This window comes from Ascidia mentula, chromosome 2 (assembly GCF_947561715.1).
Source record: "Ascidia mentula chromosome 2, kaAscMent1.1, whole genome shotgun sequence".
Lineage (NCBI taxonomy): Eukaryota > Metazoa > Chordata > Ascidiacea > Phlebobranchia > Ascidiidae > Ascidia > Ascidia mentula.
The window spans coordinates 4,131,481-4,155,046 of NC_138567.1; the positions used below are offsets into that span (position 1 = coordinate 4,131,481).

General features: G+C 36.1%; 3 protein-coding genes across 4 annotated transcripts; 1 reads left to right on the top strand and 2 right to left on the bottom strand.

Annotated features, from left to right (window-relative positions):
* The first annotated feature begins 2,569 nt into the window (after positions 1 to 2,569).
* On the top strand, positions 2,570 to 7,991 carry LOC145888983 (uncharacterized). 2 transcript variants are annotated; one of them, XM_082979852.1, is made up of 10 exons: positions 2,570 to 2,915; positions 4,205 to 4,322; positions 4,648 to 4,790; positions 4,988 to 5,077; positions 5,234 to 5,345; positions 5,558 to 5,606; positions 5,766 to 5,839; positions 6,024 to 6,092; positions 6,264 to 6,319; positions 6,578 to 7,991. In XM_082979852.1, exons 1-10 carry the CDS (start codon positions 2,661 to 2,663, stop codon positions 6,620 to 6,622), a joined length of 1,011 nt encoding a protein of 336 aa, XP_082835978.1. In that variant the 5' UTR covers positions 2,570 to 2,660; the 3' UTR covers positions 6,623 to 7,991. The 2 variants fall into 2 exon arrangements, with proteins under 2 accessions (XP_082835978.1, XP_082835977.1); XM_082979851.1 differs by having other exon boundaries at positions 5,552 to 5,606; positions 6,578 to 7,990.
* A 795-nt stretch (positions 7,992 to 8,786) lies between these two features.
* Positions 8,787 to 18,590, bottom strand: LOC145888717 (uncharacterized). Its single transcript, XM_082979539.1, has 9 exons — positions 18,516 to 18,590; positions 18,182 to 18,297; positions 16,077 to 16,164; positions 13,843 to 14,010; positions 13,013 to 13,075; positions 12,387 to 12,566; positions 11,107 to 11,267; positions 10,770 to 10,811; positions 8,787 to 10,548 (listed from the first exon to the last, which is right to left on the bottom strand). The coding sequence occupies exons 1-9, from the start codon at positions 18,535 to 18,537 to the stop codon at positions 10,492 to 10,494; spliced, it is 897 nt and encodes a 298-aa protein (XP_082835665.1). The 5' UTR covers positions 18,538 to 18,590; the 3' UTR covers positions 8,787 to 10,491.
* A 1,744-nt stretch (positions 18,591 to 20,334) lies between these two features.
* Positions 20,335 to 21,270, bottom strand: LOC145889930 (adhesion G-protein coupled receptor G2-like). Its single transcript, XM_082980980.1, has 3 exons — positions 21,139 to 21,270; positions 20,575 to 21,057; positions 20,335 to 20,516 (listed from the first exon to the last, which is right to left on the bottom strand). The coding sequence occupies exons 1-3, from the start codon at positions 21,197 to 21,199 to the stop codon at positions 20,335 to 20,337; spliced, it is 726 nt and encodes a 241-aa protein (XP_082837106.1). The 5' UTR covers positions 21,200 to 21,270.
* Positions 21,271 to 23,566: the final 2,296 nt, after the last annotated feature.

Sequence of the window (23,566 nt, forward strand, 5' to 3'; positions counted from 1 at the left end):
ACAGCAATTGATCTTTTGTTGCATTTTTCGAAGTTATTTGCGCCTAAATTTGGTCATTCGGGTTAAAATGTCAGTCATATAGTTTGAACCCTCCGCTATGCGTCTGGAACAGTCACACGGCGGAAATCACGCCGTAGTAATAACTCATATTATCGCGTCATAAAGAAACGAAGCCAAGACCATTATTGCGCATAAGGCAACTGATCTTCTGAACGTTGTTGCCTTACACTGTCATGTTCGAATAATAATAAACGTGCGTTGGCGATTGTACACGACAATCAACGTTTGTTACGTCACACTCTGACCACTCAGCGTTGCGAAGATTTTCCAGTTACTGCCAACGTCACGAAATGACCAGCACGCCGAATGACGTCACAGTTCAGTGGAAGGCTGCATCGAATACCGCGACGAGTCGTTTGTTGCGTCACAATTCGATTGCAAGGGATGAAAGGAGGGCGCGTATCGTCTTTGCGCGTGTCATTACGATTAAAAGCAACCGCTCAAAAGATTTCGATTCGATAAATTTTGCTTTGGTCGGAATTCGTCAAAACTGATCTTCTGTTTTTTCGCTTCAACTGATTGTTCGTTAAAAAATGATTGAAGAAAATTATTTCTGTCGTTTCGCATTTGAATATTTTTCTTGCAATAGAGAAGAAGTGATGTTTTTTAAAGGTTTGGATATTGGGGTTATATGAGGTGCAGTATGATGAGAAGAAAGAAATTATAATTGTAAAAGACTGTGTATTCAGGTGCTCTGATCAAACGATTGAATTTGATTGGTTGTTAATGGTATAGAACTGTTTGCAGCAGTAATTGCAATTAACATCGATGCATGAAAAGTCATAGGAGCTGAGTTTAAACCCAGACCAAGCACACCAGATAAAGGGATTGGCGCCCACATGCACATCCCAGTATATTTGCCATTTAAACATTATTGTGTATGTAGTAATGGACTGTTTCAGCAATCGTGTTGTTCTTGTCGGGTAAACGCTTGCGAAAATAAAGTCAGTGTCATGTGGTAACTAACTGCAAACAGTTTTTTAACCTCTTTCTAAACAAACATATCTCAAAGCTTAAGTCTTTGTCGAAAGCAGAAGTACTGCATAATTATGCATATCAACGCAAGTTGTAAAGAGTTATGTTGTTTTTCTGGAGACAGTTAAAATTTCTTAAGCCGAGGCTAAGCCGGCTATCAAGTTGCTGTTGAGGCAAAAAAACACACTAGGCTCAAAATTCGCTTTATCTTGCCACGACGTGGCTGTGCGTTCCATGGCCATACGGGGGAACCCCCGGAAAGGGAATGACGTGGATGCGGGTGCGTCGATGCTTTCGCGGTAAACACGTTCGCGAATTTCGTTTCCGATTTCCTTCTATGGTCTTGGCAGACGGCCTCGGACGATATTCCCGCGTCCTTCTCTCTTTGGTTAACCGCGCTTTATAACATGACCGATCACATTATGTGATAAGAGGTGGAATTATGCGACGCTTTAAGTGACAGCGGGCTGATAAGATTTGCAGGAATGCGCTGAGAATAATTTCGACGTGTTGTCAAGTTAGCATATGTCAGCTCAATTACGTTTTTTGGCAGGACTAGTTAAAATAAAATAATTTAATTATGTTGTCAAGTTAGCATATGTCAGCTCAATTACGTTCATGCTTTGGGTGATATACTTTTATCAGTGTAGCCTTAGCAATATTTATCAAAACACGATATTTTTGCAATACTCATGTGCAAACCAAATGATTGCACATAGGTAAATTTGGTGGCCAGGTGAATCTGTTTGCGAGCACTAATCTACAAATCATCGTCAAAATTTGCATTGTGAGATTTTTCATTCTTGCAATGCTAATTCCAGACTTGTTTTGTGAGATGTATAAGTATGACGTATTGTTTGTGAGACACAGGGCTGGAACAGAATACCGCGGGAATTGGCTGTGCTTCGTGATTGAGTTCACTTTGCACGCCATCTAGGAGTGACTTTCCCACACAAAGCGCAAAATTTTGGCAGGTCTTCCAAATGCCGCACATCAAGCCTGCATTGCTGCCCAAACGGTCGCATAAAAGGCAAAATTGTCAATGCAACAACAGGTCAAAGACAATTTCATCGACACTGTACCTCAAAAACAGGAAATAGTGTCGTAAAATGCACAAGTCGATTGCACAAAACCTTCTCCATTTATTTCTGTCATGTTTACACATCGTTGCGCACTCCACGTGCAGGTACAAGTCCATTTATGGCAGTAACATGTGCTGACTACATTCCTTTTTTGGCAGCACATCGCCATATATGTCGAGCGCTCGCCATATTTGGGCGTACTCTCTCTAGCTACGTATTCATCCGCGGAAAAGAATGCGGTTCCAAAACGCCCTTCCTGTTATTTCTGGTGAAGTAATTTTAGGTGCATTAGGTAATGCACATATTTGTGGGAAATTGATTGAAGATAGTACTAATATTGTCGGCATAGGAAGCAATTATCATCTGAATGAGTTTACTTCTTCGCGCGCATCGTTTTGTGTCGTCACAACGCAGTCAGCTGTTTCGAGTCAGCAGCCAAATACGGAACTGGCGCAGCTGCTATCAACACAGCGCGAATTTTAAGCATACGTTGGTGTTCTTGGCAGTTTTTGAGAATAAATTAGGAAATTTCTGTCAACAAATATGACAAGCCTGAAAAGATCAAGATTGGACGCTGGTCTGGACGGCATTAGAGGTGAAGACGGTTTGGTTTTGGACTCTGATGACGATTCGTTGCCTTTGGACGACAACTCTAGTCATGGCTCTAACCCGGGTACGCCGCAGCCAAAAACGGGCAAAAAGACACGCGGTCGAGTCAAGATTAACATGGAATTCATTGACAACAAGCTTAGACGCTACACCACATTCAGCAAAAGGAAATCTGGAATAATGAAAAAGGTTACTATTTGTTTTTTTGCTACTTTCCGAAGTAAAATAATGTAGTTTTAAATCTAAATTTACAATGTTATGTCGCACGAACAAATTTGTTGCAAAGATGTTAAATGGTCGTAAACATATCGAAAGCAAATACCACATTTCAAGGATTGGCGTTCTTGTTATTTTGAATTTTGTTGTATATAATTTTACTTGTGTGGTTTTGTGAAAAGTATTACCTTTTGGTGTCATTTGGAGAAATTGCAGCCTTGAACAGTGTCGCTACTTAGTTCAATTTTTTCTTTAATTTTGCTAAATATTTTGCTTAATTTCCTTACCTGGATTTACAAAATATTATATTATTTTTGACATGTCATTTTTTAATGTTTAAAATTGACAAGTGAATATCGAAAGTTGGTCATCTATATTTTTAAGTATGACACATAGTGCAAACAACAAAAATGTCATTGTCTTGATGTTTATAACATGTATTCTTGGTGGTTGAACAGTTTTAAACGACTAGCTACACTACACGGGTTAAGGCATGTATAAATCAATATTTCAAACTTATTGTGGGTAGGTGTAGTGGTAGGTACAACAATAAAATGCAAAACTTTCCTGAATACAATATTGATTTAAGTCAGTTTTTGAAGCTGAATCAACTGATTGAGTGTCACTGAATAGTGGGTGAAGACGCAGGAAACTAATTGACGTCAGAATTCATTCATAGACTAGTCACCACATGCCGTGCGCAGTGCAAGACGCACACTTTAATTCAACACACGTCATGTGACCTATTAGGCAATGCTGTCTTGAATGATGTCACAAAAATACCACAAATGGCATGAGACGTCCGCAACTTACACATTTGTAATCTTATGTCACATCCTTAACATTTACGAATGTTCTTTTGCCATTTGGGAAAATTATTCTGAATGATCATTTGTATTGTCAGCTATTGATAGAAGTGCAATAGTTTCCTTTGTCTTATGTGTTGTCTGCAAAAAATGGTTGAAGTTTCTTGCCCATATATGATGTTAAGCAGAAACTTACCCTTTCCAAACAAGGCTTCATAAACCTGCTCGGCGGTCTGATCTAAAATTATACCTCCACTTACTGACTGGCAGCAAGTCAGCAGTATATAGACCACAAGGGACATGTGACACGCTAACAATAGGAACCTGTGATGTACAATATGCATATACATCACAGTATGTTATACTGAAATGTTTATCCAGAAAGTCCTACAAGAAAACAATATTTTAAATATATATTTTTGCAACACAAACTCTAATATCATGTATTTTTTGTAGGCTCACGAGTTGGCAACACTGACAGGCACACAAGTTATGTTGCTTGTGGCAAGTGAGACTGGTCATGTGTACACATTTGCCACCCGTAAACTACAGCCTATACTATCAAGTGAAGCAGGTAAACAAAGTGTTGTTAAGTAACTGTTTACTTGAAATGAAATGTCTAATATAAGTGTGTTCAAGCCACATAAAAAATATGAAATAACATTTCACTTGTGTTGCATACACTTTAAAATGTTTTGTCTGTGTACCAAAACATGTTAGCAACCTCATTACAAAAATATATTCCATTACTTTATATGAAATAAATATCAATGCAAAAAAAAGATCAGTAAAACTATGTATGTGCAATGATAGTTTCGATTCTGTTAATAAATGGTATTACTAGTAGAGCTTGTACAGTTACTTCACAGTGTGTAAATGGGAAGTCCTGCCACTTTTAGGAAAACAATTGATTCAAACCTGCCTGAACTCTCCGGATCCAGGAGATTCATCAGTTGTAACAAACTCAGCACATGATGAGCAAAGAATGAGCGCACAGGGCTTTGAGGAGCCAGAATTATCGTATATTCCAGAAGAAACCAAGGTAAACATTTTTCTGTAAATTTCTGTATTTTTTCTGATATTTGTTGCTATGTGTTGTTATTGCATTTAGTGTTTTTTGTTTGCTTAAATTGTTTTAGGTTTAGAAATCGCTTATGGTACAAAAATTTTTACTTGTGCATATTAAACATTAATTAATTGTATATTTTTCGACTAACATTGTTCTCATTTCTTATGCAGGATGCTATGTTGGCACAGAAAACATATCACATATTAAACAGCATTTCAAGCCAACATACCCAGCATTCACCAACACCTCCTATACAGCAGGTAAGACTTGCAGCTGTTCAAAAACTAATTGCCATACAAAGCTTTTCAACACTTGTCTGAAATCTTTGGATGGACATTGTGACCCTACCACAAGGACCATCAAATTAATACTAATTTGTATCCATGTCACTATTAACCTGAAAATTATGTAAACAGCAATCGTCGCTTCCTGTGAACTTGGTGGCAATGAACAGCTCAGATGTTGGAAAATCTGCAGCTATTCACCTTCCGTCAGCACCTGCACTTACTCTGATGTCAACACATCATGGTGAGATTCAGCAAAACTAATTTTATGAACAGAAATTTATTGTGTGAGAATAAAAAAACTTTCACTAACATTTGCTCAGTGTGGTCAATTTAGTACTTTTACTTGCATTGTTAGTTAAAATGTGGAAAAGGTGAATATTTTAATACTTTAATGAACTTATCTACCCACTTGTTCTTGCTTGTTTTATGCTGTTTGTTTTGTTTAAGGAGCAGCGCAACTCAACTCACAACATTTGCAACTAGCCACAAACTCTCCGTCCAGGTAAATCATTTTCTTGTTTTTTTTACGAACATTTGTTGGTTGTTGAGTTAATATGAAGTGAAAATGTTGCAAAATTTTGTATCATGGGTGGAGCATTAAGCAACCCTTTTCCTTCAAAAATCACTGGAAATTAAATTAAAAATTAATCTTATAATTTAGTATGCACATGCTACCGATGTCTCAGGATCTGTCATCTGACATGCACCACAGTCCACAGCAGAAACACATTTATGGTAGGAATTCTGCACATACAGTCAACACATAGATTAATTTGTTTTCTTATTTATTTCTAACAATTTATTTGTAAATATCTGGCATAGCAAAGTAGTCAATGTTGTTCCAAGAATAGAGTTTAAACAAGTGCATTATCAACATTGAAAATGATTTCAAAGTAACTGTGATATTTTGCTTTTGCAGCAACTGCAAAGGCAACTGATGAATCTCCAATCGCTCTTCTCAACTCCTACACAGCCTTTCCCAGAACAAGTAAGTAAACAACCCAAAACCAATGTAATTTCACGACTGATGGAAAGAAAAAAATTTGTAACATTTAAATATGCAGTGTTCCTTTATTTTACAACTTAAAAATTCATTATTTATTGAAAGAATGAGGTTTTTCCTTGAAATGTTGATTTTTACCTAATCATATTTTTTCAGATGTTCAGCCGTTATTTGTCGCTGGAACAAGTTCACTACAAATGCAACCTCCTCAGGTAAATATATCCGACATATACAAAGTGACTCTCATATTCTCAATGATTTTCCACTGGTATTTTTTTGTGCTAAGCTGTGACCATGTTGCTCCAAACTTTTTGAAAAAATACTTTAATTTAGTTACGATAGTGCAAGGAATATGTTTTGTTATAATGACTTTCATGCCCAAACTAAATATTTTGGTGGAAAGGTTGCCCATAGAAATTTCAGTTAAATTGTCTTTGCTTTGTGTTTGAGCGTATTTGTTGTTGTTACAGGTCACACTTCACGAGCATAACCATCACAAGAAAACTACTCGATAATATTCCCAACCTCATTTACTTGTTTGTTTTTTTATTTCAAGCCAAAGTTCCCTTCGTTATTTAGTTCGTTGAATTGTATGCACTTGTAAGCGTTTAGTCACCATGACTGCCATGTTACAATTAGACAATAAGTTTGTCTTGACGGCCTGTAACTCTTTTTAACCAAACGAAAGTATTTTATTATCTAAATTTAGTATTGTTATAGTTTGCAATGTCGATGAGTATATTTATAACTGAATTGTGGTTGAAAATAGTTTGAAATGCATCTTTATTTGAAAGGGGGTTTGTGTGGACTATCTGCAAGTTTTGAAGTTGTGGTTTTTGTTGCATTAAAAATGCCTTTTACTGCAAAGCATATCAATGTTGCTTCTCACCTTTAGAGATACAAATATTCTGCGTTGTCCTTTAAAAACATACTAGCTAAAAAGCAGTTACAATTTATTTATCAGCAGTATGTTGACAGTGTAATGGTTGGCATCGAGTATCTTAATTGTGATACACTGTAAAATTTTCGCTATATGTGCCTTTCAAACCCTTACAGCGCATGAACTTCTCACAAAAAAAACAATAACATGTGCCTATTATGTAACTCCTTTCCCAGAGCACACTTTTGATGTGCCAGCTGTAAAATAATGTCTGTTTACATCCACGTTTATGTGATAGTTAAGGTATATTCGATTTATTTGAATAGAAGCTTTGTTGTAACTTCAATATTCAATGTTGTAAAACCAAGTACTTCTTTTTCTGTACTTTGACATATTCATATGTATTGCATTGACAATGTTTCTTGGCTAAATGGGCACTGGATGTTTGGCTTCACAGCTTGACCTGTTGATCAGGTTACACTATTGTCTACCTCAAAAATTAGGTGGACAAGTGATTTTGCCAAGCTGTAATACATCGCAATGCACTGGGCCTATTCATAGTACAAGTAGTTGTGGACTAGTAACAAACCAATGGTCCTGCTGGCAGGAACAAACAGTTGCATTGTTGTTTTTGTTGCCCTTTCGTGTGACGTCTTCCTTATGCGCCTGCCCTGCATTGACTCTCGTTCTCCGCTTATTATTATGTATAACACTATGATCGCTAAAGGAATAAATGCACAAATGTTGTGTTATTGAAATTTCGGTGAAAATAAAAAAAAAACAGTGGAGATCAAAAATGCTTTTGAAAACACTTGTTTTCAATTGGAACTTGAAAATATTATTGGAAGTATAAGTGCAATTCGGTAGGTGTATAATTGTACTGAATGACAATTCTTTTACCATAAAAATTGAACGCGAAAGACATACCACGAGAAAATGTGTGTTTCTGCATACCTGCTTTAACACCAGTTGTGTACGTGTTAATTTCCTGTGCATTGTATTGAACGAACTGGTCACATAAACCACAATTCTCACGTGCAGCCGCTCTAGAAAATCAGCACATTTCTGTTTCCTATGCTTTGCTGTGCGGTTGTAAGGCATTGCAGCATTCTATTGTGTGTACGAATCGTTGAAAATACTGCCCTATTTGGTGCATTTGAGAACAAAATGTGTCGCAGCGAGGTCGCTTGTTTGGAGATCACGTGACATTGTGGATTGATGCGGGGATTATCGATAAAAATACAAATCATGACCACCATATCTCGATTTTATTAAAATGTGGAGGAATTCAACGAATCAAGGTACAATCGCAAAACCGTCACACATGGACCATGTAAAGCAATGACAAACCAACTAAACGTTCCATTGCGATTAAAAGAAGAAACGAGGTCCTACCGAGATTTGAACTCGGATCACTGGATGCAAAGTCCAGAGTTCTAAGGAATTTGGAACCTAGGTTATCTTTGGCAAGAACCTCGGTCAGGTTTTCTTAATGCATGGGTGGGTTGACTTTACCGATGTTTCAGCAAATCCGTCAAAATATAGCTCAGCAGCACCACCTTGCGGTGAAATCAAAACGTTCTAATTTTTAGCTGCGTCATACGCTCCTGCTGTTAAAAAAGCTCCTGGTCTATTTCTGTTTGTTTCTTCTTGAAACAAAAAAAAAGCCTTTGTACAGGAAATTTTCCGTTCGTTCGAAAACGTACGCATAAGGCAATGGTAGTTTGAAAACCTGTATGTTCTGTATCTAATTTACAACTGATTTTAGAATTCATACGAGGAACCATCTGGTTATGGTGGTCAAGGAACTTTTATTTTACATGATTTCATATGACAGTACCACAACAGCACTGCGCCATCAAGTGACAGAAATGTGTTGCTCGCGTAATGCACAGAAGTGACGTATTGGCATAATGTGAAACTTCCGTAAGCAATGAACGTGTAAGGCTTGGGTGTACATTCAAATGCGGTTTGGGTTTACGGCACACGAGCGCCTCATGCGGAGCAACTGTTTATCGCAAACCACAATACAATTCGGTGGTCCGTGTAAATTGTTTCGTAACAGTTGCGTTTGTGACGTTCAATGTTTGTTGACGAAGTAGAAAAGTGAGAAGAATATGACGTAAAACAACAACAGCAAATTGAAAAACAAAGCAAAAAAATTCGTCTTCCAAGAAACTTATATAGTAGACATTGGCGTAAACTACAAAATACAACGCAACCATAAAAAAATTCAAAAAGCTAACTCGTCAATCCCACTGGGTCCACATATGTTTGTAACAAACATGACTAATAAACATATATATCACGTGTTAACATCAAATTTCACAAAGTTTTGCAAATCTTTCCAAATGTTTCGCTATCTTCCTTGGACAAAATTAATGTGCATTGCATTAGATTTGTGACTTCCACAAGGAGAAGTTATGTGAAAAACACCTTTAGAAAGCACGCAGACGTCCACACGCACCTGTAGCGAGAGTAATTTACAACACAATAAATCTCCTCCGAACACAACTTGACAAAATAATTTGATACACCGGCGGATAAAAAATACACTCAACGTTTGCAGAAAACACTTGACTCGATAGAAAGATTTTTTGATACAACTGATTTCAGATGCAGGCGTGTTACACGACGCATAGCACCATTGTGATGTAACAAGCACCTCGGTTCTGGTGTATATGAAATTTCCTCATGAAATGCACAAGTACAAATGGTTTAACAGCCGTCTTCAAACTGTAAATGGCACTGTTTAACGTTAGTAAAATAAACCAAACTCGACAACATAATTACATAGGGAGTATGCGTTTTAGTTCGAGGCAAAGCAGAATTTAAAGAAGTTAGTGCAACTGATAAACCATTAAAACAAAAATTTATAAAAAAATGTATTCTGTCAATGTAAACCCACAATTTCATCAGCACGAACGGAAAGTTACAGTTGGGTGGCTTTCGTGTCTCGGAAGAAAACCTGTTGTAACAGTTGACTTATCAGGGATGATTTACCAAATTCCAAACACAAATCGAAATACACCAGTGCAGAGCTCCACAACCCGTTTACCGTGACGTCATGCTTACAAAATTCGGCGACACACCTTAACCAAGAGTTGTTACGTCATAATAGAATTGGGGAGTCATATAAATGCAATCTAACCATTATATCTGGACTACCTTTGGCGAATGCAACATCAAAAGTTTGCAAAAATGAAAACGTGATTTAGTTTAAAAAAAAACGGTTGTGGCCGCACGGCGGGAAACCTGGCTTAGTATCGAGGCATGCGGGTTGTAGATTACTATTCTGATGGGGTGAATTCTCACAAAAGCCCAGCAAAAATACAGTGAAATCACGGCGCAATAAAAATTGGAAAACAACATTAAATGAGCAGCAAGTGAAGGGGTTTTTGTACAGTTCATAGCATGCATTCAAGTACTTTGTCCAAAGTACAAGGCACTCTATAATTTTCATATGTGGCCTGAGTAAAATTTGTGAGAACCCTTTTTGAAATTCTACGCGATGTCCATTTTGTTGTTGTTCCCAACACGAAGAGGCTTCAATTGTTCTTCCTGCCGAGAAAAAAATTTGTCATGAAAATGTAATTATTTTTGATAAATACAAGTTACATAAAAGATGTTTTTGTTTAATGATCATTTGTTGAAATACAGCGTTTAAAAGAATTCAAAATATATTTATCACTTCCATTAGTGCATTTGATATAAGTAATTATTGTACTAGTACGAACAAAAAATAAGTAAACGTAAAGATTTAAAACCATAAACACACCAACCTGTTGTTTTCTGAACATACTTTTTCTTTTCCAATGAATTACCTGAATATAAAAACATGAAAAAACTTTGACAATTTTGCCAGGTTTAAATACCATGTTAACAGTAAAAGGGCAATAAATTCCATGACATGCATATAACCTCGCTCGCCTACTGAAAGACAAGAGAGTAAATTACACAATGACATATAACTACTTTGTCACTTGGCTTAAGTTGTCAGAAGAGCTCATGACGAAAGTCTTACATGAATTTTGTGGTTTGGCATTTTTCTAGACACAAACCACACCTCGGGAGAACAACAACGATTTGCTTTTACGATGGGAGATTTTTTTTACGAACCTTGCAAGTTATGAGAAGAATGACGATAAAAAGGAAAACCACACAAGATGCAATGATCACTTGCTGCATTATCACTTTTGAACTTTCAGAATCCCCGTCATCACTAGATTCAAGTGACACTATTTTGGCTGCTGTTGTTGATGACAAGTCAAATACAGGAGCTATAGAAAAAAACAAGGACATTGTAATAAAACTTTTATTTTGTTACGGGTTGACACTAAAACCTATTATGTCACAGTAAATTATGACAAATTGTAAAATCAGATAAAATAAAATATTTTGCCACTACATTCACATTTCAGTAAACATTAATATAATTTTTTCTGACACTGCAGCAAAAACTCATGTCACTATCAGTGTAAGTAACAAAAAAAATAAAATATGTGTTTTCTGCAATATTTCGGTCCTCAGAATAACACAATTTTTACAAATCAATGGCTTTTTAAAAACTAAATGTGAATTTATCAACACATTATCCAAAATATAGAGATCCACACAGGATTAAAATACTGAAACGCAAAACATTACAACGGGATTACCACACCCTCTGTGCATTTAATAAGATGGTGGGCTTGGCAAATAGTGATCTCCTGTAAGTAAATAGCACAAAAGGGTGTTCTCAAGTAGGTGGTTGTGAACGCTTGCTCATAAATGAGTTTGTTGTTGACTCAAGGGCAAGCTAGCGACGCCGCAAGGTTTAATATCTGCTGGGAGCATGGTTACAATATCTGTCGGCACTTCTGCTAAAAGCCATGCTTATAAGTTGCCACATGGGAGTAAACGTGAACTTTTCATTTTACTGTGAATGCTGAATGTTGGCTTGTTGCTGAAGTATCGATACCAATTGTTAGTCAGCAAATGATTTCAACAACAACAAAAAACCTTTGTATTGTTATAGCCACCATTTAAAAACATGTGATATTGTTTGGAGAAACTGAGTACCAGAGACAAGTGGACAACCTTATGCTTCCTGTGTGCATTTTTTACTCTAGATGTAGATGTGTCGTAACTTTTACCCCTTCTTTTTCATTTAATTAACGTTAATGTTGGATAGGTTGGATTTGATCAAAACTTGCTTCCAGCTATCACCAACTTTCATTGATTTCTAAAGGTATTTTTCCTGGTGCGTTTTTTTTAATATGCAGGCCTGATATGTGCCACATAGATTGGCCAACCCCTTGGTGTTCTAGGTTACCCTGGTTTTATACAATGAAAAAGAAATGCGGAAAACACAAGCAAACTTCACATGAAACTACAGTGTGAACAACGCAAGTACTTACGAATCTCACAGTAGACTTTTTCTTGATTGGCATCCATAAAATAGGATGAACAGGAACAGTCGTCTGTTACACACACAGCTTCAGGGTAGTTTGGACATGATAAAAACAGACAAGCGTCCTGTATGCATTCCTCACAATCATCATCACCACCTGGTTTGTCGCTCGGTTTGCCAGGGTCAACTGCATGCAAAAAAAACATGATAACAATGGTGGACAACATTGTATACCTAATTACCAGAACAGTTTGCTTGGCGGTTGTACACAATGGTTTTATACGTTTATTGTATCATAAATGAAACACAAATCATTAAGTATGTTTGGGTAGAACTTTGGGCGATAAAAAGTATTTAACTTAACATCATCATGCCCAAGGCAAAAGATATTCGTTTTTATTTTTTTACAGACAAAAACAACTAAAAATTGTAAAAGCAAATTAAACTGCTCTAAACATTACCGCATTTTAATAAGTGACAGCATCACAATACCAGGAAATAAGAGAGATTGTACAACCATAGAAATACTAGTGACAACCACTATCATTGTGCGCATGTTTTACACATGCTACAACACATGTTATGTCTGGTTTACATTTGTACAAAGTGTAGAAATAATTTGGTCGTATCCACCTGGTTCAATATCTGGTATAAATGAACCTGGATCCACCGGCCAACTCCACTTTAAATTTTCTTCTGTAGAAAAAAAGCAAGATTAATGAAATGGATTTAACTAAGCCTTTTTTAGTCAGTTTCTTAGGAAGAATATGTGCTTCATTTTTGTTAAAATTTGGGGGAGTGGGAACACGTTTAAAAAAAAACCTTTTAGCTTGTGAATAAATAACTAGTTTTACACAAATAACTTTTTTTGTTGGCAATTGAGCCAAGTGAAACAGAATTCAGACCTAACCCTTCTATTTAGCAAACAAACAAGACACTGAAGCCAGGTCCATGTCAGCTATTCCCCACAACCGGACACCCTTGAATTGACTTGAAAAATAGTTGCAGGTAGACTCTGGTAATGATTCAACAAGGCATGACAAAGGCAATGGTTTCAGATGACCTACCATAGGTCACAGGTAGACGGCAAGGCGAGCTGCCGCTCTCAAAAATGCCACACGTTGCATTTCCGAAAGAAAGCGAGCAACACAAGTCACAGGCATAGTTAGTCAAGGGCAATTGGTAATGACAAATAGAGAGATTATACCTTCTGTGCAATGCCTTATAAAAGGTTTATTAACTTGTATAATTTTTTTTTCGAACATAAATCCAAATAAATAAACCTGTCCAATTTTAAAACAGTTGTGATTATTACAAAATTATAACTTTAACTCCAGCTAAATCATATAAAGTTATTTTCCTAATCACACTTAGGCAAGATAATATGGGTGAACCAAACAGGTTTAACAGCTGTAAATTGAAAATGAAGATGGCTTCCACATGAAAGTCATGATGTTATATACCTTCAGGCTTCTCCACTTTAATGTCTTCTTTGCAACACACTGATAGCGGGTAACTCGATACCTTTGAGCACTGATAGTCCTTTGGGCATTCATGTGCGCCCTCGCTGCACAAAACCGCTGGGCCATTGCTAACTCTCAATGGGGAACCATTGCATGTCTTGTTCACATCTGAAGTGTAAAAAAAGGTAACAAATAAAATTATTTTAAACTTTAAATGTTCCAGACTAAAGCCAGCTAGATCATTTAAAATTTTACAAAATTGATTTTGTCTGAAGAGGCAGTGTTATATGTACAAATATTGCATTTCTAACATCCTTGTGAAAACTAATATTAATTTTATAATCAGTAGAACCTTTATTAATTTACTGAAAAAGCTGATAATTTTGGGCCTTGTGTAAATGTACAAATTATTATTTTTTTGTTATAAATTAATGTTGGTTTTCACAAGAATGTTTTAAATGCAATCAGAATGTAAAGACATATAACAAAAGTCTTTAAATGAAATAGCTGTTTTGATCGACTAATGACAGTGTAATATTCTTAAATAATTATGTAAGCGATGGACTGTATTGTGATGTAACAAAGATCAAGAAATGTGCCCTAAAATAACAACATGTTGGTGAACAAAGGAAAGGAACAGGAAAACAAAACACAACAAAAGAGCCAGTATAAAGTTCCACATTCCATGATGATTTGATCTGGGAATTAATTTCTTCCCACATTGACGGCTGTTGGGAGTAAATCCGATCATTTGGAAAACGTCTTAAGGCGAAAAAGTTTTTGTACTCAGAAGTTCTTTGATTTAAACCCAAACTTTCTGTGTTTTTGGACAATGAAAATATGCTATTAACCACTGTGTCTTATTTGTAAAATATGTATGTATACTTTAGAAGTTACAGCATTCAAATATGTTTATATTAAAAAATATCAATTAATTGAAGGCAATTACGAACAGTAATTTGGTATACACAATGTACATGAAACAAACTAAGCTAAAGAGAATCTACAAAAAAATATGGAAAATAACAGAGCAATAAGTGTTTAAACATTCAATCTTACTCATGAATTTCGAAAGATTTCTGATATTTCACATTAACAGTGTTTTGCTCATGAAATGTACTTGCGGCAAACGCGAGTGTTTACAAAACATATCAGGTTGCAAATTAAGCACAAGCGGCGACTGTCATTGAGTATGCAGAACTAATCCCATTTAAACACTCCACTGTACCACAAAAGTTGCTTGAAATTTGTCCCAAAATTACATTTGTGCCATGGTGGAAAAAAGCAATTAGAATACTGAACCTCATTGAAAAGACAAACAAGAATGACTCATCGCTTATCAATGAGGAATGCCACCTCAAGCAACCCACACAAACCACAAGCAGAACATCTACCGCCCACTCAAAAATAAAGATTTTTTTACATTTGAAGATTTGAAACCTTTTATTGGAAAGTTTGTTGCCATAGTTAATGTTTGTGTTTTTACTGCTGTCTCTAGATAAGGCCTTTAGTTGACTTTACACCACCAGACTGATGAGGTTTGTATATTAATAACTTTTTTTTAACATAAATTAAAAAAGACCATGAAAAATATCTTACAGAAAAGTAGTAGAAACAAAAAGTAATAATACATCCCAATAAAAACCAGAAGAAATGTACATGTTTTACTTGATTTTACGTACCACAACCTTGTAGAGTTTTATTAGCAAAATGTTCACTGTATACGCATTTAATGCCAGCATAAGCCACGGGCACTTGGGTCAAATTATGAGCTTTCATGGTTGGGTTGCCATTGCTACAGAACTGTTGGGCAAAGCATTAAGTGTAATTTTGTCCCTTTCACCAGGACATTTTTTCTTATCCTAAATTGTGACACATTGTATATGCCATGAAAAGCAGGCTTAATGTTGAAATTGTACTTGGTAAATTCAACACTATTATACTAGCAAAATAATATAAATTATTTTTGATCTGTGTTTCAAATAACTACAGAATATCTAGAATTATATACTTTAAGTTTTGCGCATAAAATCTTTAACACATCAGAAAAAAAAGTGCAGTTTGTTTCATATAATTTATCACACAAATACGAAAAAATCCTAAAACAAATTTGTAAAGCTTGGGGGAGTGTGTGCGCATCATTAGGAAGACATGCAATAAATCTTTTCGTGCTACAAATGGTTTCGGAGGAGAAGTAGATCAATCACACTTAAACAAACAAGATGAAACCTCACCTATACAGGTTGGCAGTTTTGGACAACGAGGTAAGTAACATTTGAACTCCACCAAGACACACTCTTTACTTGGTTCCGAGCAGAAGTCCTGTAGTATAAAAACATTTTTAAGTGCTAAAAACTTGGAGTTAATTGCTCTAAATAGAAATGCCAAAGCTGATACAGCTGTGTTCAACTCATTCCGAATTAGCACTGATTATGAATGCAGCTGTGTTCAAAACGACTGCTCAATGGAAAGCAAATTTCAACCAAGTATTTGTACGACTTGGGTTTATATCAAGTGTTTCCAAATTATCAAGGAAGAAAGTATACTTTAACACCGCATTTGATGAAATCAAACTGTTGCAAATGTCTGTCCACAATTTTTTGGTGCGTGGCTCAAGTTTCAAAGCTAAGTGGAGATGATGGCACATAATCATACAGCTGACAAACATGCCTTGAGGCAGAAAGCAGTCAAGTGCATTTTTGCACCATTGATCAACAACAGGCTCAGTGAGAAGTGTGTGAACTGATCTGAATAACAGTTTACTGTTTCCTGACACGACTAAATTGGAATTGGTCAATCCACTATTTGACCTTTCAACTGTCGCCTTTCGTCAAGATTAATTAAACTGACTTGATCGCAGACAAAAAAACATTTGAGTTTTTTTTGGAAAATGTGCTCCAAGTGTCTGCGAGTTTGACATTTAACGTTTCATTGCACGAAACTCATCTTGTATATTTTCTGGAAGCCGGCACTATACATAAGACTGACATGGGAAATACTTTAAGTAAAAGTTGGAATTGTCAGTTTTGTCCCAATTACATATATATATATATATATATATATATGTATACATTTACAGCAATAAGTAATCATTCATTTTAAGCTACAAAAAAGGACAAGGCAACAAACAGCATTTAAATGTGTACATGAAAGATTTTCGAATCCAAAAACCAATGGCACTCCCAGCCACCACAGGCATGTTGCCTTAAAATTAATCCTTACATGGAAATATGCCGACCGCAAGTACACAGTGTAATCTGACAGCAATATGGTTTGATGTGGTTTTGATTCAAAAGATGTTAGTCCAAGGATCTTGCCTCAGTGTAGATTGTTATAAGGCAGTAAAAACAAAAAAAAACAGTTTTCATTGATAATATTTAATATATTTGTTTCATTCATCATACATGCACCCTTTGCAACAAATGAATTTGTTTACTGGGATATAAAAAGCAACGCTTTTTGTCGCTGCAATGGAAATAGCAGCTAGTGTATGCTGGTTAAGGAGCACAGAGCATTGGGAATACTGAAACCACATTATATTTAATCTTCCCTCCACCACTTCCTCAAATATTTTTTCCGCTGCACTTCCTCATTCAGAGGCAATTTAATCAGATTAAAGTGAGGCAAACGCACTTGGCCCACTGCTGGGCTTTAACCTTAAAAAGATCTGCTCACCGCAGAAAGGGATGGTGATGAGCCATGGGAATATCTCTATTCACTTACAACGGCTGGCGTGATTCAATGCCAAGCAGCTAATGCAGTTAAGCCATGTCGGTTAGTGCATTTTTGATGTGAACAAAAAATCCACATTTCAGCTATTTAGCAATAAACGCTTTGCATATTAACATCTGCTATGTTCACTTGCAATGACAAACCATATGAATTTAATTTTATGAAAATAACAAAGGCCTTGTTTATATATCTATATATACCACACACAAAGTTGTCATTGAGATATTGGTATGGTTTACTGTAAATAAACTATAAAAGCACGAAATTGTTTTAACTAATACAGCTCCACTTATCAGATACACAACATATACAAACATTTGAAGAATTAATATAATACATTTTATAAGATCTAAGGCCATAGTGAAGAAAACATTCCCATAATCCCAATTGTTTTTGCATTAGACCCATTCCTAATTTAATAAAAAAAAAAAGACAACGTAGTGCTAAAAAGATAGAAGGGGAGTTCAATATATGGCATGAAGTGAATATTTTAAATCACATTGCATCAAATACGAAATGTATTTTTTATGTGGCGTGTCGCTAAAATAAACACAAGAATTAATATATATGTATGATAAGCAATTGATGCAAAGAAGAAACAACTTACTGCACTACATTTGGAGTTGCATATGCATGGTTCACAACTGAAAACACCTTCTTCTTGACAAGTTTCATGGCATGCTGGACATGAGTGTCCATTTGTAGTGCCAAGAAGCACAACAGCTGAATGATAAAAAATGGATTACAAACAAACCTAACATTATGGAAGTTTACTATGAGGCACTTCAGAAAAGGCATTAAATTACATGTTACAAATCTAACTATACACACATCAGCTGACAGTCATTTTACAAATGCATTAAGGCCTATATATATATAATCCACACACAACATTTTCTCCAATCTTGTATTTTGGTCTGTGTAAACAGATGGGAACTTACCGATAACAAGGCTGCTAATCATTTTCACTCATTTAACCCATTTCTTAAACAATATTTGTTGTAATAATAAAATCTGTTGAAACAAACGCAATAAACATTTATAGCAAATTTAGTGAATAAAGAGTAGTTCACTTAACTGTAGTCTTTATTCTTAAACAAATATTGCATGAAATGTGTTTTTAAAAGCAAGTTTAGTACTCGTAGCAAGTGGCAAAAAGTTTAAATTCCAGAGTCCTGATATGCTGAAGTGTGATAAATACTACTATACAGTCGGAGATTTAACATACTCATCAATGACATAATTTACGTAAATTTTAAGATTTGAAACTGACAAAAATACTTGTTGGGGATAACTTCAGCTCACCAATTTAATAAATTTGACTTAGTTTGACACAATACGCGCATGACACTTGTCGTTACACCGCAACTCAACGCAAAACGATTTTCTCTGCAAATGTCCCGCAAATAAAAGCATACTCTTGGTGAGTAAAATTGCCGCTTCAACTAAGCTAGGCGCGTGATGGGCCCCCGTACTTTCAACGAAAAACGCAACTCCCAAAATAAATTCAAGTCGCTCGCGACCTTTTCTCGTTGTGACGTACATGCTGCTGGAATGTTTCGAGTAAAAACAACATGACTTTAACCACAAGGTGATGCTCGTGAGTCGTATTAAAAACTGACTTGACTAATAATAACCCCAAATCAATAACTTTAATTTTTTATCACTTAAATATACAACTCAAAAAATACTATCAACAAATTGACGAAAAAAGAAGGTATGGGAGATAAACCTTAAAGATTATTCAGTTCGTATCTGATTTTAAAGCAATTTAATTGCTACCTTATATATTTCTAGACATTTTTTGTCGTTTTGTGTAATCGTTTGTATACGCCTATAACGCTAGCGCATGAGTATCGGTAATTACGTGAAGTATGCTGCTTTTTCTGGTAAAATAATCAGATCTTAAAAAGTTCCATGGATAAGTATTGTATTCGATAATTTCACTCAGTCCCTCATTACAGCACATAACGAAGTCTTCGATAGAAGTTTAAAGTTATTACAACTTGAAAGTAAAACATTGATTCAAAAATAAAATGTTGATTCCACCAAGAAAGAATGATTTTACAAATACACACAGTGCTTTTTATGATCTCTGTACTGGGAGCTGATTGGTTGGTTTTATCACGTGATGTTATGTAACGCTTGAGATAACATAATACAAGAACGGATACAGAATACTGAACAATGGCGCATTATAGATATCTGATAAACAGAATGTTTTTATGGTTCACGAAGGTGCTTGTGCTGCAAAAGGCATGACCTCACGATATCGGAGGTTCGCAAGAGTCACTGTAACACAACGATCAAATACTAAAATTTACATCATAGGCAGGCTGGATCACAAATACCTGTAATGATAATTATTGTTACACAAGCATAAAAAATGCAGTCACAGTAAAGAACGGAACTTCTGCATTTGAAATTGATAAAACACAAATTTCTAGGATTAACAGTTCAGCCAAACAACACCGCAAACACAGAAAGGCACATTCCATATTTTAAAACACTTAACATAGAAATCTGTGCGAATATTAACACTGTAATTTAGTGTAGTATTTCAATTTTCACATATAACAGAAACTAGCAGACGGCATCTGACTGTGAACGTTCAAACGGATTTCTATGTTTCACGACATGTCGATCTTTCTTTGTCTTTATGTTTTCGCACGTACAGAACAAAACACAAGCAAATCATTTGTCAAAAACGTGGGTGTGAAAGTGGGTTATGTAAATACAAGTGATGGACAAACAACATTTCTAGTTGCTTTGATTGTTGCGTTGTCTGTCTCCGCAGCAATGGCAACCGATGCAAGCAAGAATATGTTTTCTAATGTCTTTATTCATGACGCAGTAGAGCAGAAAAACGAAGAAACCTTGCAAACCATTGACCACACTGTGGATGTACATGAATACCTCGTTTGTGATCTCGTTTCCAATGCCTGTAAAACGGAAATGTTTGCAATCATCTCGAAACTGACTTTATGTATTTCTGATTACCAGTAAAAAAACCCAACGCCCAAGTTCCTCCCAGCGTGATGTAAAGAAGGAAAAATGATTTTGCACACTTCAAGACATTGGTGTGGTCAGACTCCTGTCCTCTTCTCTTCATCCTCGAAGATTTCAACATTATGTAGGATGTTTTTATTGCAATGATCAGGTTGATGAGAAGGACGAGAGCAAGAGGAGCGATGACGGTGAAGTAGAAGATGGGAGTGTTTGGAGCCAACCAACATCGATCGTACTTGGGAATTGGTGATGATTGGTTTTGATATGTGTGGCATTGTTGGTAGAATGTTTGTGGTTGAATATAGAGACCGTAGATAAAACCTACGGAAGCTCCAAGACCAACAACTGCAGCAGGTATCATCCATCCGATGGTCATTGATGTAACAAGTAGTTTGAACGAGGGAATGAATTGGAATTCGATAGGGTTTGATATTGCCACGAACAGACGTATTCCATCCGCAAGAAACCACATACCTTAAAAAAATCAACAACGTGTATTTGCGTCGTAATTGCAACCGCAAGAAATTTCAAGATTGTATTAGAGTTTAATCTCACCTGATGATATCAAGAAATAATGAGTGGCAACCGTTAAGGCCACGCATGGCTGATCATACATGACGACACGGTCGTGTACCAGGCTGGAAATGTGAAGCAGAAGAAGCGAGAATGACAAACTGATTTGAACCGGAACACGATCTCCACTGCGGTTGAAAAGGACAAGGATTGCAACAGTGAGCAGTAGAAAAAAAACGGATGTAGATTCTGTGACGTAGGTTGTTATCTGAAAATAAATTTGGTATTTGTTTCTGATGTCCAACTAAATATAACGGGATATTTTTACTAACCTTTACACCGAAAGGGATAACTACGTGTTTGACAGCCATAAGGATGGTGAAAATAGAGAGGTGGTTACATTTGCACGTGACACGACCTGTTGTCTCATTACTGGAGGTGACGCATCCACGATCAGAAAACCTTTTTGTTTCAGGATCAAGAAAAACACACATTGGTTGCAATGACATCTTTGTTTGATTTTTGGTTTTCTTTCCTTCCTTAACAACCATTCGACACGCGGAATCCATGGAAGATGATTGGATGTTATACGAGATGTTGCCTGGCAACCGTTGTGCTTCTTTGGAGTTATTCAATGGTTGGCACCAACCGACAACGACTAAGTAAGTTGTGTTCACAGGGGCTATGGGAATAATTTGTGAGAGTTTTGGTGAATTTTGTAGCAAGGTCGTGGGTGTTGTGGTTCGGTTGCTTTTAAATTCAAATACTGCAGCAATAATAAGGGTGCAAGTATTTGTGTTTAGAGTGAATTTAACGTGAGTTGAACCGAGGTGTAGACTGGATGTGTAATAGCTCATGTTTTGATTCACGAATTGGATACTTAGATAGGAATTCCCAAGTTTGTTAACCCCCTGATGTGATGAACTTGTAATTCTGGAAATATTCCACAGGATGGTTTCGATGTTGAGCAAATCGTCCGGGTTGCCTGGATCACTTCCAATGGCTGATTGCACCAATCCACCAACGTGAACTGCAATAGATTTTATTTATTTAACCAACCAAAGTTTTAACAAATAGTTTATTGAGCAATCAATAATTTCAATGGCAAAATGCGATCATGTCAAAATGAGGGAGCCAGGTATATTTTCAAACATTTTTTTCCTTGACAAACATTAGGAACGAGCAAATATTGAAATCACGCGCATAATACAATAGCTCACTGACACAGTTCGTTACATTTTGCAAACCAGGGGCGTGTTGCGGTTAACCTGAAGAGAATGGTAAAAGCCACCGATTGCAGGCGACCTATGAATTAATTTTTTTTCTCATGTATTTCTGATAGAAGGCATATTGTTCTTGATGGTATGAATTTGATACCTTTGTATGGTTTGCATTTGTACTCCACATCTATATACTTCTTAGTGCCTCTACAAGGGTTACCAAATGTCGTATTATATGCTCGCAGTGTGCATGATGACTTGTGTTGACAAATTGACTTGATTTTATCATATGAGTGTTCGGCGTCACAATTCGTATCTTCCTTGGACTGTCGGCAATTTCTTTCGGAGCAATAATTACAAATGAAAAAGTTTTTGTATTGTTTGTGACACCGAAATTTAGGTGACAACTTCACCTTTTATTAACAAAATCTACGTTATCAAGGATGTGTTTACATTGTTATGGAGTAATTGTTTTTGACTCTCACTGCTCTGCACTCGATAAGCTATGTTGATACATTTACGCAGTTTTTTAAATACTTTCCATTATTTCACTCTAACGATCCCACGACCATGAAAAAGAACGAATCTGCACCGGGTCTAAATGCAGGAAACTGTTTTACGTACACTGTGTAGGGTTCTTTCCTTCCATAGAAAGCAGATTCCACCTCAATAACCTCATTCTCTGAACAGTCAAGCGTTCTTTTACTGCCTTGACAAACTGTTTGTAACAAATCCTTGGTAAACTTCATTATTACAAGTTTAAAATTTAGTGCAAAAATTAGTAAAAAAACAATAATGATAGAAACATTTGAAACGCCTTTTTCCTTAATTAAACAACCAATAATACATGCAGTTAAATGAGCATCAAGTTTCAATGTGCACAGTCCAAAATTACTCACAAAGAATGGCAGACGATTAGCGTCAAAGCGATTTTTATTAAAATTGATACAATAACATTAATTTTGCCTTAACGGCATTGTCAGTTTATGTGCATTGACATTGTACTGTGCCTATTAATAGATAAATAAATGTTTTGAACATGGTATATCGTAAATAGAGCGACTCAAACTATACACCCAGAAATTTTCAATTCACTCACCGATGCAGCGATGTTTGTTTCCATTTTGCCAACAGTTGTCACTCGTGTCGCCGATATCTACAAACAATTGCAAAGAAAACAAAACATTTTGAGGGAATGCCATATATTTGGATTTTGAATGTATGAAGTGACCTAAAGCTAGTTATTGTAT